The sequence below is a fragment of the Nipponia nippon genome, unplaced genomic scaffold (genome assembly GCF_047370975.1).
Source record: "Nipponia nippon isolate SJK-2023a ecotype South Korea unplaced genomic scaffold, ASM4737097v1 scaffold_1, whole genome shotgun sequence".
Classification (NCBI taxonomy): domain Eukaryota; kingdom Metazoa; phylum Chordata; class Aves; order Pelecaniformes; family Threskiornithidae; genus Nipponia; species Nipponia nippon.
In genome coordinates, this window is record NW_028262290.1 from 51,465,149 (window position 1) to 51,479,638 (window position 14,490).

A 14,490-nucleotide genomic window follows, 5' to 3' on the forward strand; every position below is an offset into this window, starting at 1 on the left:
TAACACGGTATCAGGCAAACAACTGCTTGCTGACTTGTGACCCCGCTAGTCTAACTGCAATCATTTCACATCAGACTAGAGAAACTGAAGTCACAACTAGGAATTACAAGCAGCTATTTGTTCTGCAGAACCCTCCCGCATCATCAAACAATTCTGCGTTAACTAGAGAGGACAAGTATTTCCAGAGCATTTGAAGTTCCTTAAAGTTTATCATTTTTTACAAAATAAAAAATTCATTGCATGTTAGCCAAAAGTTTAGTTAATCCAAGGTCAAAATTTAAGAAATTCTACTGACAGTTAACCTTCTCCTACTTTCCTACAGGACAGCAAGCACTTTCTACAACTGCAATAGGAATATTAAGACAGTAGACACTGAGGTATGGGGGGGGGGAGAAATCAGACAAGTATATAAACACAGAACTAGAAACTATTGTGATAGTTTTAAAATTGACCATGAGAGCAGTCATAATGTCAGAAAAGTTAATTAAGCCAACAATGAAAAAAATCTAGATTTACTTCTAAGATTCTATTTGCTTAATAACAATCCTAGAACCTTTTATTTCAAGGGTGTCCAGGAAAATGCTTGTTTTAGCATCTTCTTACTTGTTTTCAACTACTTGACAACATGCCCAGATGTCTCAAAATCTCAAAGCAAATTCCTGAACCAATTTTACTGCTGGAAGTGAAAAGATGTCTAGGCAATATAATTGAGCCAGTAGCTTTAAATGACAGACTTGAGGACCATTGCTTCATTTATTAAGGATTTTTTGTGGTGGTTTTTTTTTTTTTAATCTGTGCTAGACAGATTTTAGAAAGAAATTAAAAATGACAGTAACAACTCGGGCTTCAGTCCAAACACAATGATACAAGCAGGTGCCTCTGTTTCAAAATGACAACGCAAAAACCACCCTCCCCTCACTTCCCCTTATTTCTGCTCTCTCTTCCTCTCACTTGATGCAAATACCCCTCACAATCGGCATCTTTCCTAGACAAGCACATCGTAAGGCATTAGAGAAAAAAATATCTCAAAAGAGTTGCTAAGAAATGTTAGAGTATTGAAACTCATAATAAGCCTAGAAGAGGACTATGCTTTTCTTCTTAAAAGGAGAAGAAGAAGGAGAAGTTCTGGTTATATTTGACAACAGCAGCTGTAGGTCTTCCTGAAGGGGTTAGATAACTTTAGCACCTCCTTCTCAGTACCTAGTCTGTTCTTCCCCTGATAACATTATTTTGGGCAACTGCTTCACTGAGCAATTAGGAACAGACTGAAGTCTCCAAAACACTAAGTTCCTTCCGTTCAAAAGGGATAAATGTCTAATTTAGAAAAGGGAAGAGGATCCAAGTACTGGGATGAAACTGGCAAAAACATCAAGGTTGTTTACCATTTATGTAGTACCCACCAAAATAGTCATTTTTCTATTGCTATAATGAACTAGCGTGGTCCTTCCCTAACGCTGCTTTAGTGCAGCACTGAGGATCAACGAAGGCCTGTACAATGCAAAGAACCACGCAAGAATACCTCCACAAGATCTTAAGTTTTTACTTCGCCACCAGCTTTCCAACAACAAAAAAACCCAGACTTAAAAAAAGTCATTTTCACAGCACACTGTGAGAATGTCACATGTAGCAACACTATATTCTGCTTGATAAAGAGCAGCATCGGAAACAGCAGAGTTAAAAAGTCGATCAGAATTTCTTATTTCCAAACCATCCCACTACATCAGTTCATCTTTAGATGTGTTGTTCTGGAGAGAAACATTGCTAGATTTTTAGAACTTGCTAAAATAAAAAGACTGACATTAAGAATAAAAGCATGAGAAAGACAAATTTGAGTATTCTTTTTGCACTAGGAAGCAACAAGCTTCATTTAAAAATAATGATTATCAATATTTAGTTTTTATAGTCTATGATTATCTTTGGGGCACATAAGAATGTTTGGTGCTCTACCCAGAATTTCAGTTTAGAGACAGGATTATTATAGAGATTTTTTTTGTGTGTTTTGCTTGCACTGAGTTCTTGGAACCGCTTGTATATTAAGCGTCAAGCTCATTGAACTTACTCTTTGTTACGCAGCTTGGATGCAGCCCTCAGGATTTCCCGGCATGTCACCAAAGAAGTCCTCCGCGGGTTGGATTCAAATCTGTTTCTCATGTAACACCCAATTGTATTTACAGAGATAGTTAGAGCCACACTCTATGTACTTCAAATGAAAAGGTCCAGACTTTTGCATATATAAAACACATTGGTTTGTTAAATTAATGTTTTCATATGAAGATTGCAGCGCATAGTTTGACTTTTCATTTTGCCCTTGGTGGAGAAGGATGAAAGGTTCACTGACATTGTGTCCACACACAATTTATAATTAGTTTTTCAAATAGCAATAGGAAAAAAAGAGGGACTTTCCTAGTGTGCTTTCCCACTAAATACTTCAGATTATTTTAAAATTTTTTTTTTAAAAAACTAAAACATGTAAGCTCTGAATCATGCAAAATATGACCACCTCAGCTACATTAATCTAACGTAACTGGGCAATTGGTGAAGTTGCCAGACCATCCGAAGAGGTAGTGACAGTCCATTCTGACAGTGTCAGCCTGATGTGTGGGCTAAGTTAAAAAAACAACAACAAAAAAAAAAAAACAAACCAAGAACAAAACCAAAACACTGAGGCATCACCGTATGCTCGCTGTGTTTTCCATTTTGGTATTCTCAGTCAACCACTCTTCTCTTGACATTGGTAGCTGACATTTACCACTGCACCAACATAGTTAGAAGCAGTAAACTTGTGTTTCGTTTTGTTAGCAGCTCTACACTCAGTGCTATTCATCATATATAGGTGGGTCTCCATCACTGGAAAACATTGACAGTTTCTTTCCATGATTCTGCACGTGATCTTCATTCATCTTCTCCAAAGCTTCAATCTAGAGAGCCAAAAATAAATCCATGCTGAAATTGTAAAAGCACATCTGCACCAGAATGTTTCTCAACAGTGTTAAAAGGTAGCTTCAGGTGACTGATCAGGTATATACAATGTTGGTGTTTCAATGATTCAGTTGTACCTATGGAGCAAGATACTTTAAGGAAGTACAGCTTGAAACATCTGTTCTCAACAAGTCAGTAAAACAAGCAGCACTCCTTCATAGCCTCATGCTATGTAACTGAAATGCAGGAATTGCAGGGAGGAGGGGATGACTCTTAAGACTTCGGCTGTATTCCCCAAAGTACGGAAGCATTCCTTTCTCCAACTCTGAACACCTCTACTGTAACTCAGCCGATCCATCAGCATTGGAGAAATTCCAAGTAATACTAAGATTACAAATCCACTGCAATAATTTTTAACGGTGAAAGTTGAAGACAGTTTTACTTAAATGTTTTGTGCAATCAAAGTAACACAGTACAGTAGCTTATTTTAATCTTCAGGCTGATAAGTTTGGATTACTTCCTCTTGTACTCCAGGGTAAGTAATTTTAGTTACTAGTGACTAAAGTCAAAGTCTGAAGTTCAAGGATGGACCGCTCAAATTCACCTCTATGTAAACAGCAATGTAAGTCTTTCCCATAAAATTTATACAGTAAAAAAGATGACCAAACAACAACAACAAAAAACCTGACCCCACCACACCCCAACACTCACACAGTCAGTGAGGGAATTGGTTTTCGCTTGATTAACTGATACATAAGGATCTTGGAACAGTGCCGTTGTGGTCCCTTTATCTCTTGCCCTGTCACCCTTAATTAGTAAGTATGGAATTTTTGACAACTTATTTTTATAAATGCCTGGTATCAGGATGCATGCCTTGAGGAGTTACAGCCAAAATTTGAAAATTAAAAGCCAAAGGTGACCAAAGATTCCTTGTCCATATTTACATTAGCATGGTTTCAGGTGTCTAATTTTAGGCTTGAACATTGAAAATGCTAGCCGAGTATTCAAGTAAGTTAAAATCTAAAACACAAAAAATAAGCAGTAGAACTTTTTTTTTTTTTAAACCAACTTTCCTTTCACTGCACAACCTTTAACATATGGAAGGAAAGACAACAAAGCTAGCTTTTAAACTAAACCAGATCACTAAATTGCCCTTAACACTGAAAGAAGCAATTATATGCAGCATGAAGCCTTTTATACTTTGGAGCAGGGAGATCAGGAAAGGGCATAGAGAGGTCTGTCAATCCGAGTTTCAGAAAATGTTTTTACTATGTTGAAATAATCAGGTTTAAAAAAAAAAAAAAAGAGATGCAGAATGCTGAAATTATACTCACACACACTAATCATACAAAATAAACGTGGAAAGTTAAGGTATTACAACAGCTACTATAGCTAACCAAATTAAAACATTAGACACGGAGAAAGCCATACCTCTGCTTGGAAGTCTACTTCATTGTCAGCTGTAATATTTAAACCCGAGACAGCATTGAAGAGTTCACGCTCATTAAGTGCTTCTGCCACACCTCCTTTCTGGAAGAACTAGTCAATATAAAAAGCACACATTAAACACTTTACTACACAAAACAAAATACTTTTTTTCCTTCCTCAAGTTACAATTACAGTATTTAGTCAAAATGACATTTTTGCTTTTGTTGACCTACAGATAAAAATAACTGAAAGAAGTTTTAAGTTCTAGTGGTACCATTTTCTTCTTCCACACTTTTTTCCCTTCTGGAGAAGAATACTATCGGTACAGACAATATGCAAGAGAAATCATATATAGGTGTTAGTGATAATTTTTTACAGAGTTGTACTGGTTGATTTTTAGTTAGCTCTGAATTGATTTTATCTTGGAAAACATTCAGCATACCAGAGGATTGTCAGATGAAGAGGTCCTACCTGTGAAACATTCTTACAGTCTCTGAACAAAAACTCAAGTCCGTGAGGATGGGTTGGCTCCACAGACTGACTGACATCAATAAGCCAGACCTGTAGTCACAGAGAGACAGCAATTCACTTTGTGTTAACATTTCACATTAGAGGAAACCTCTCCTCCCCACATCAAGAATACGCTCACCTTCCCATCATGCCAAAGCATGTTGTATTCACTTAGATCTGCATGGACCAGGTTGCACTCCTTATACAACTGTTGCATCATCTGCAAGGAACCAAATTAATGAATGAATGAAGTGTGCTATACTCCAAATAACTATCATTTGCATGACTATAACAAAGCAAATCCTTTCCCCAATCACCCACCCAATTTACATCATTTTTTTCTTGTCTTCAATAAAGTTTCACATAGGGAACCGCAGTTTTGGTAAACCACCAGCAAACTAAGCTTTTATCACTGAGCTTAGCTGGTCTGGGAAACTCATGTCAGCTCTGCCAACCAGTCCAAGTGCGTAAGACAGATAAATATGTTCTCTAAATATACCTGTCATTCTCACCCCTATCACACAGGAAAGAAGTTTCACAGTTCTAGATACTGAATCCTAACTAGTATGCGTAGTCACATGTTGCTCTACTGGTCTCAAGATTTGAGGCGCAGACTATTCATATTATCAAGCTGTCAGGCTGGTTGGTTGGGTTTTTTTAATGTCTGTAGGAAGCTAAGAGTGAGTGGACAGTTAGCAGGGACATGTTTGAACCAATTACAGCAGATAATAGGAAAGTAAAGTATCCACCATGCAATATTCTCTGATTTCTAGATTTGTTAAAAATGGGGGTGGGGAGGGGGCTATCCACTGGAGAGTGCTTAAGCATTGTAAATTAAGTATTTGGTAAGCCCAGAAAGACTTCAGAGAACTTTCTAAACCACATACTGCTTCTATAAAAGGAGGACTACTTGCTCATAATTTCTCTGCTGCTAAATATTTGTTTGTCATCAAGTTCCAGCACGTTTTCTCCTCAGATTAAGATTCAATTTATTTTTTTTTTTTTTTAGTACATAATTTCTTATTTATTCTAAGTCACACATTAAGCAGCAGTAAAATAAGCCTTTGGACTCTTGATCTTGAAAGTGATGCAAGCATCCTGAAAAGTAAATAAATGCTGATTTGTCCTTTAAGTTATTCCCCTAAAAGAAAACACAACCCAGAATTGGAGGAGAAATCAGCATCATCTTACATTAAGAATCTGACAGTAGGCCTTTTTCATATCTTCACTACTAAGTGTTACATCCTTTAGTTTAGGAGCTGGGACTTGATCCTGGCCAATGAAAGACATAACCAAGACGTGTTTCTTAAGGATAACCACTTGAGGACAAGGAATTCCTGCATTTTGCATTCTGTGAATCAGAAAATAGATACTGATTAAGAAAAACAAAACAAAAACCCTACAGTTCTAGTTCCTGCTTGCTCATTTCCAATCCTAGAGAGCTGTGTGTGAGAAATTTGATCCAGTCAAAAAGTCTTTGATAGAGACTGAATTGAAAACTAAATAAATATATATATTTCACAGTATTTCACATAGGAAAATTTAGATCTTAAAGTCATAAGTGGGTCTAAAAATGCTCACTGAAAACTAATTACTTTTACAGCTAGAGCCTGTTAATTTCATTCGTTTGTAAATTCTGCTGCCAAATCGCTGAAGATGCTGACAATTCATTAAACTGTAAGAAACCAGAGGCTTATTCAATCTGTGCTGGGTTGTATATTGTTTAGCCTAACAATCAAATCTAAACTTCTACCTAGACATAGCATAACTTCCTTAAACAGAGAATCGGAAACCGACAGGCATTTGGCAACTACATTTTTTTTTCTCTTTACCTTGTTAAATTATGCATTTCTTTCTCAGCCCACATACGAATAATCTTTCGTGGATTCAATTTACTGAAGCGGTCTTTAAATCTGTAGTCATCCTTAATGTATTTGTCACGGTTCTTGAATTCATTAAGAGTTGTTTTAAACACTTTGATGGCACATTCTGGAGGTATAACTTTATCTTCAGTTGCACTTCTCGTGGAAAAAGTCAAATACATAACAAAGTTAACCATTCACATCTTTACAAGCAAATGCATGGGTTTGGTGGTCCGTCCGTCCGTCCGTCCCCCCCCCAAACATTGTAAGATACAGCGATTTTTAATATACAAGAGGAAAAGATCTGTTTTTCTGTCAAATTTGGAAGCCAATTCAAGTTAAGTTTATAAAAGTTCTATGATTAAGCTTGTATATGAATGTTTGGGTATGGCATTTTGATTATATGTTGCTTATCAAATAGGTTCCATCTCCCAGTTTGTTAATATTTTACTTAAATCATAGAACAGTTTGGGTTGGAAGGGATCTTTACAGGTCTTCTAGTCCAACCCCCAAATGTCATAGCTAATAACAGCCCTGTTAATGGATGTACTTGCTTCAAGAAATTACAAGTGAAAAGAGTCTTGCATTAGAATAATAATGGTAGTATCAAAACATTTTGTTAAGCACCACAAAGATATCACCCATTGAATAATACTAAGCAAAAGAACACTCCTGAACATCATTCAAGCAAAGGTCAATTAAAAAAAAAAAAAAAAAAAGGCACACCTTTACTCCCCACCCCCAACCTACCTTTCTCTGGACATCTCTAAATAGATTATCTGTATTTGGGTTTTATTAGCTCTTTCTTAACTCACTTTAAACTAGTGGTGTTTCAATGCACTACAATCATGACTAACATACTACATTCCTTCCAGCATGGTAGTCTTTAAAACTGGACTCTTGCATGATTTGCAAAGTGAACAGCATCCCAACACTATTCTCAAGGTAACCCAAAAGGAACAAACGGCACCTCCACTGAACTGCACAGATGGAGCTGATAATACAGCAAGCTGTACGGAAAGACAATCTTCAGATAGCCTAAGATCATCATGACAGCACTGCAGTCTGGGGCAGGTCGGTGGAAAGAGTTCCTCAAAATCTCAAGACTTCTTTTTTATAAAAGGAATACATCTTTTTCCACAGAAAGCTATAGTGGATTTGTCCCCGTTCATTAAACGGTCTCCAAGGAGGAAAGCGGGGATTTTTTTATTTTACAGTTGGTACCATTTGGTTTTCAGATTTTTATTATTATCATCTGTATATACATGAATACAAACTTTAAGTCTTGGGAATAAAAAAAAGTGCAGATCGTTTAAATATTTTTGTGGTTTCTGCTTTTTAAACCATCTCTTAAAGCTACTGTCAATAACAAACAATATACCTACTTTCCTCCATATGCATGAAAAACAACAGATTCTTTTCCTGTGCTGATGCAGCCTGTGATGGTCTCCAGCATCCCAGCGTTGACCATCTTGTACAGAAGTAAACGCGTTTTAGGATCCACTGCTTTCTCCTACAGGCAAGAAATGAATACTCAATTCATTAAAATAATTCTTTGCTTTACAGTGAGTTTAGAGTATTTAAGTACCACAATCGTTCAACTAGGTGGAAAGAATAATGTATTAAGAGCATTCTCTCAATTGATAGAGAGAAAAAAGAAAAAAACAAACCAAACAAGCAGATGAAGCAAAGCCAAACTGCTCCAGCACCGTCATCTTAAGATTTAATACTCTCAGGTACCTTATCAACTGTGTAGCACATGCAGTATTTTACCAATTCTGCATAAACTACAGACTGTGGCTCAAGAGCACCTTCTACAGTGTTTTCAAGAAGTCTTTATAAATCATGAATCAAAATATCCCAAGTATCATATTCCTTTTTTATCAGTAACAATAAAATAAAGCGAAACACCCAAATTTGAAGAAGTCCACAGCAGGAATTACCAGAGGCCCTGCTCTAAACTCACCCATAAAGCACATCAGCTGGCTTCCTAAATTATTAAGTCAGAGTTTACTTGGTCACCTCATCTTCCTGAAACTTGCTATGAAGACAGATCTTTGGAGCCACATGGTTCAACTACAGAGGATTAGTCCTCTGGATGGTTTCTATAAATAATTTCCAGGCAGTTTATTCACTGTAGCTGATTAAGAGACAAGTTTAGAAAGACAAAGAGAAAAAAATGGAAGCTGCTTGCTCTTACTTTGGTATGGCTCCCACAGTAATGCAGCTCAAATAAAGACAGCCTTTTTCTAGTTGGAGCTGGCTAATACCATCTCCTTCAGCAATGTTAACATAATACCGCTTAACTGTTTTACTAAAAATAGAATGTTTCAAGAAATTACCAAAACAGTGTTCAGCTGTTACACAAGATAAAAAGTATATAGACACACTTCATTAAAAACATACAGCAGTGGAGTGCTCCTTCTTTTCATGGAGCCTTGCGCTTCGACGTTCCTCAGAGTATGCGTGTTGCTTTAGGGCATTGAAGACTTGATTTGACAGCTTTAAGTCCATCCCAATTCCATCCCCAACTTGGAATTCAGGTGCAAACTACAAGTAGAAATAACAGAAATTTAAGCATTGTTACTAGCAGGCACCAAAAGTTGGCACAAGCAAAAATTTCTCATTCTGATTTGGAAAAACCTGGGGTAGATTAGGACCTATGCGAAACCCACTTTGTGCAATGGTGCCACTATGCTAAAAAACATATTGCTCTAAACTCAGAACTCAAAGTTCTGCCCAAATTGATATGAGATTACCTAACATCCTGTAAAAATCGCACTTGCAGCATTTCCTTTTTTGCAGAAGTTGCACGAATTACATTAAAGAAAACGGAAGGTATGTACTACGGATAAACAGACTGAAAAGCTGTAAGTCACACAATTGACTGAAACTAAAGTTACTCGGCTCATCAGGCAAAAATAAGTTAAAAAAAAATTAAGTTACATGATAGGTATGCTTTTCAAAAATATCCTCGGTGTTTTAATTGCCTGTGTACCAAACTTGCTGATAGTTTTGTTTTGCCAAAACAGTTCTGTGCAAATTCTTGAATCGTGGTCATTAATAAACTATTATTAAACAAAAAACCCATGCAACTCAAAATGCCAGTTTGAATAACTAATCCAAACACTGCATTGCTTTCATCTGATTAAAAAAAAATCAGCACTGTATACAGTACCACAGATGGACAAGCATTAGTGCTTTGGTTGAATTACAGCATTCCGGTTTTATACACAAAATAAGTTTCCTTAAGTTTTCGCTTACATTTTCCATGCGAGCAGTGTTCTTTCTTCCACATACCACTTCATCATGTTTAGTAGTAATGTCTTTTCCTTTGCCAATGAAGCCCCTTCTTGGTGTAGTAGTAGGTTTATCTGCCATCAGTAAGAAAAATAAAACAAACTTTACATCTAAACAAACATAACTAACACTCATAAAGGTTCCACAATGCCCACAAAAGTAACATAATTTTGTTCATTAAACAGAATAAAATACTTCAATTGTATGATGTTAATGCAGTCTTCCCTTATCCTACACGTGACAGCTTCTTTTGCTATGTTATGACTTATTTCTGTATCTTCTCTGGGGTGTCAGACATACTTCTGGTGTGTTAAAGACAGGAATATCCAAGATCATGTCCAGATGCCCCTAGCCAAACGTAGATGACAGATACGCATATCCCACAATACTTTCCACGTACAATAGTTATTTTGCCAGATTCAGCCACCGAAGCCAATATACTGGCAGACAGAAGCCTGAAGCTACCCGCCCAACTTCCTGCATAACACCTCCCAATTAGGTGACCTGATTTTACATACAACTGGTATGTCTCCTTACGTTCAAAAAACTACTTTAACTATGTCATATTCTTAGGTCTATTAACCAAAGAAATTGTATTGTTTAAAACTGCCACATACCTGCTCTATACGGATCATGACGGGTATCCTGCCAATCAACCTCATCCTCTGAGCTGTCACTGTCATAGGGATGCACCTTCCGATAATTTTCAAAGGATATGGAGACTTGAGAAACGGAACAAATAAGCATGACCATGATTACCAGGGACTTGCTACTTCCTCACAGCTCTGTCAACTTAAGCAGAGCGCCAAAAATATCTCCAAAGCAAAAATATTTCTTCTGATGAGGGTACCTTTGCTATCTCCATTGATCTTCTTCTCTTCACGCCGAAGCTGCGCATCATATTCCCTGTCAAATTCCATCTGCAGCATCTGAGCTAGCATTAGGTCGCTAGAAGTGTCAACATTTTCTCCTGTAATAAACGGTCCTTCAGCAACACTATGTAAAATGAAAACAGAAATTTAAAAAATTAAACACAGTAATTCGAACAGAAACACCGCTTTATACCATTTCGTCTCTCTATACAAAAGACCTCATGCAGAGCTGCATAGAAACTAATGGATCTCAACTCTCTGCCCTGCTCCAAGCAAACACTAAATATCAATAGACCATGACTTCATTTCTCTTTGCCACTCCTTTACAATGAAAATATTACTTAAACATTTACTTGTTTACCATGCTGTAAGAAGCATTAGGCTCTATTTTTAAGATGCCCTTCATGAAAGAGAAAGAAGGCATACAGGGGCGTGTGTGTGTATATATATATATAAAATCTCCTTAATTATATTTCAATATATTTTTACAAATAAATAAATAAAACAAATTTTTTAAAAAAAACAGTGTTTCTTTGATCTGCTCCACAGAAAAGACCACAGGCATAATTTGTATAAGTTTAGAACTAGTAAGCTCTTGGCCTATGTTTAGAGCTTCCAAGTATTAGAAGGATACAGGTGATACACCTGCCAGTTCTCAAAATAACATTCTGCACTGTTAACAGTGTCTAAAACGGAAGAAAAAAACCATTTCTGACAAAGTTTCTCAAAACGTAGCTTACAGACTGGCTTAAAGCACCCAAAACAATGCAAAGAAAATATCAAGAAGGAAGGAAGGGTGACAAAGAAGAGAATCTGAGGAAGAGTTTGAACTGGGGAAGCCATCTTCACTGAAAAAGACCTGCAGAAGCAGAATTAGGAGATAACAGGCAAAGCATTTACTATATTGCTACGCATTAAGCAGGTTGTAAGAAAATGCAGAAGAGAGAGAAGGTGGCTTCACAACTGCAGAGATCACTAATCCCGGATTTAAACTTACGCAACCACTTCAGGAAAAGCAGCATTTTCTTCTTCCAGCTGCAGTTCTTTCGCCAGCTGTTCACTCATTACATCAGCAAGGGAACACGATATTGATGTTGTGTTGGGAGCTCCCCACGGACACTGTAAACAAACATTTTGTTCAAGTCAGCAAGAAGTGCAGTGGCAACACAATAATCAGGATAACTTAGCTGTCACTGGCTCTAAAGTAAGCTCATGTAATCTTATAACAGCTTGTCTTCTCCAGATACTTGGGGAAGTTTGACGAACTAAAGTACAGAAAACACCTCAAGGAGCAGTTTCATAAACTCAATAGGGAGAACTGTGATTGAAAGGATGTTGATGGCCACTTACTAATAGGGGGGAGAGGGAGGGAGAAGAATCAGTTTCTCAGTGTCAGTACCCTCTGAAGACAGGGGCAAAGCCTTCCCAGAAAGTTTGCTTGCAAGTGTAAACACAGTCTATGTAAAGATTCTCTTGGAATAACACAGTATTAACGGCTTACGCACAGCTTCCTCCCCCGTTTCTAGAGCCCTGAAAGGACAGCCATCACAAACACCCCCTCCAAAAAGCAGAAGCACGCACACAACTTCGCTTGGGGAGGCGGGGGCTGGGGAGCGATGACTCCAACCGAGTTGCGACTCCCTGCCTACCGCCCCGGTAACCAAACTCGCTTAGACCCGACTCCCCGCTCACCAACAGAGCTTGGAGACAAACACCTCATTTATCGGGGTCCAACAGCAGCTCTCTCCACCAAGATAACCGCCCGGAGCAGCGAACCCCGCCGTACCCGCTCCAGCGCGGCCCGTCGCTCGCTGAGGCAGCGGCGCCAGGCGCTCCGCTTGCCCGATAACCCTGACCCCGCGTTGCCGACACCACCTCGCCGCCTCCTCTCGACGGCCCCCGCCCGCTCCGAGCGAGGCGGGCGGAAGAAGGGCAGCCCCTACCGGAGTCACCTGCCTGCCTGCCCCGCTGCCGCCAGCGAAGGTCGGCCGGGGACGGCGACCGTGCCCCGGCATGCCTCGGTCTTCCTCCACCCCCGAAGCGCCAGGCCGGCGGCGGCCGCACCTCTACGGCCCCGCAGGGTGGAGGCGGGGTGCCGGACACAGCCCCGCGGGCCGCCGCCATGGCCTGGCAGCGCCCAGCCGCCGCCGTTAAGGCCCAGCGGGCCGCCGGCTGCGCCCGCGCCCCCCGCCCAGCCCAGCCCAGCCCGCCCTCACCTTGCTCCGCCAGGCGGGGCCCGGCCCGGCGTCGGGGGCGGCGGCGACTCCTACCGGGTCCATCTGCGCGTGCAATGGCGGGCGGGCGGCGGGGCTGGGGCGGCGGCGGGGGCTCTCCTCAGGGCAGCGGCGCTCCGAATGCGGAACCTTCCGGGTTCTCCCCCCCCCCCCCCGTTCTCTCGGACCGTCACCTGCCGTCAGGCTCCCCATTGGCCGGCGGCTCGGGGCGTCACCCGCCTTTCCGGTGATGTCACCGGGGCGGCCGCGGGGTTACCGGCGGAGCCCTGAGCCCCCCGGGGCTGCCTGCGGGTTGGGGCGGCGGATGGGGAGCGCCGGGGGCGAGGGCGAGGGCGATGGCGATGGCAGAAAAACAAAGAGGATGAAATCAGATAGGTGACGTTTGCTTTTATCTAAGGAAGTAACCAAGGGAAAAAAAACGAAAACAAAACACATAAGCGACTTAATTAATTTGATCCTGACCCCATTACCCGCTGTAAATACAAAATCATATACTTTGTATGTGATCTGACACCTATTACACCTCAGGTTTATATGTAATGTTTATCTGGAAAATAGTATTGTGATTAAAATGCCTTGTTTCCAGGACAGGGGCAACTGGGTGGTGTTTTGCTGCCGTACAGTCGCTGTCTGACATCTGCTCGAGCAAGTTTCCCCAGCAGGAAGGAAGCGATGCCTGGAAACCTCCTCAGGCCTGGCTCACCACCGGCTATCAGAGGTGTCTGCAAACGGAGGCAACTGTGCCGTCCCAGCCGCTGTCGATAACCAGGGACCCAGCCTAGCAAAGCCGGCTGGCTCCGAGAGCGGGAGGAGCGGTAAGGGGTCGTACAGCCCCTGCGGCATCCCCCGGCCCGCTCCGAGTAAGTTCCCTGTTACACACCTGGCAAAGCCCGCGCTGCCAGGGCAGGCCCGGCAAAAGCCACTCGCATCAGCTCTTAGGCATGCAAGAATCAGCTTTGTCAGCCAAAGTTCATCTACTTTGTCCTTAACAACCTGCAATGACGTAAGACGTCACAATCTCCCAAAACAGTCTGTTCCAGTGTTCATTACTGCAGAAAGTCCCCCACTAAAGGGCAGGCGGTTTGGCAGATGGTAGGGACCCAGGTCATAACGGCTGCCTCAGCTACGCGCAGCCTGCAGGTACGACACAGGCGTGTGCCACGGAGACGTTAGGATGGCTTAGTCTGGTGGTGCCGTATCAGTGCGGTTCTTATCCTCTCTGCCTTTAGCCCTGGTGGAAAGAGATTATTTCTTTCCCTTTGCAGCCGCCTTTTGGGGTGTGAAGATTGCTGCCATGCCCCCTTCAGTCTTCTTTGGCTAAATTTATCAGTTTTATAAATGAGCAGAACGTCAAAGCAATGTCCT

At 40.7% G+C, this 14,490-nt stretch overlaps 1 protein-coding gene across 5 annotated transcripts; it reads right to left on the bottom strand.

The window, feature by feature from the left end:
- Positions 1–1,516: 1,516 nt before the first annotated feature.
- RIOK3 (RIO kinase 3) lies at positions 1,517–13,262 on the bottom strand. Of its 5 annotated transcripts, none has more exons than XM_087755025.1 (13): positions 13,108–13,262; positions 11,889–12,010; positions 10,870–11,015; positions 10,637–10,741; positions 9,984–10,093; positions 9,126–9,269; positions 8,105–8,232; positions 6,690–6,875; positions 6,049–6,208; positions 4,997–5,077; positions 4,819–4,908; positions 4,351–4,458; positions 1,517–2,918 (listed from the first exon to the last, which is right to left on the bottom strand). In XM_087755025.1, exons 1-13 carry the CDS (start codon positions 13,168–13,170, stop codon positions 2,817–2,819), a joined length of 1,545 nt encoding a protein of 514 aa, XP_087611151.1. In that variant the 5' UTR covers positions 13,171–13,262; the 3' UTR covers positions 1,517–2,816. The 5 variants fall into 5 exon arrangements, 4 of the variants coding, with proteins under 4 accessions (XP_087611151.1, XP_087611140.1, XP_087611129.1 ...); XM_087755014.1 differs by having other exon boundaries at positions 6,690–6,878; XM_087755003.1 differs by lacking the exon at positions 13,108–13,262 and adding an exon at positions 12,607–12,985 and having other exon boundaries at positions 6,690–6,878.
- Between the last annotated feature and the right edge of the window lie 1,228 nt (positions 13,263–14,490).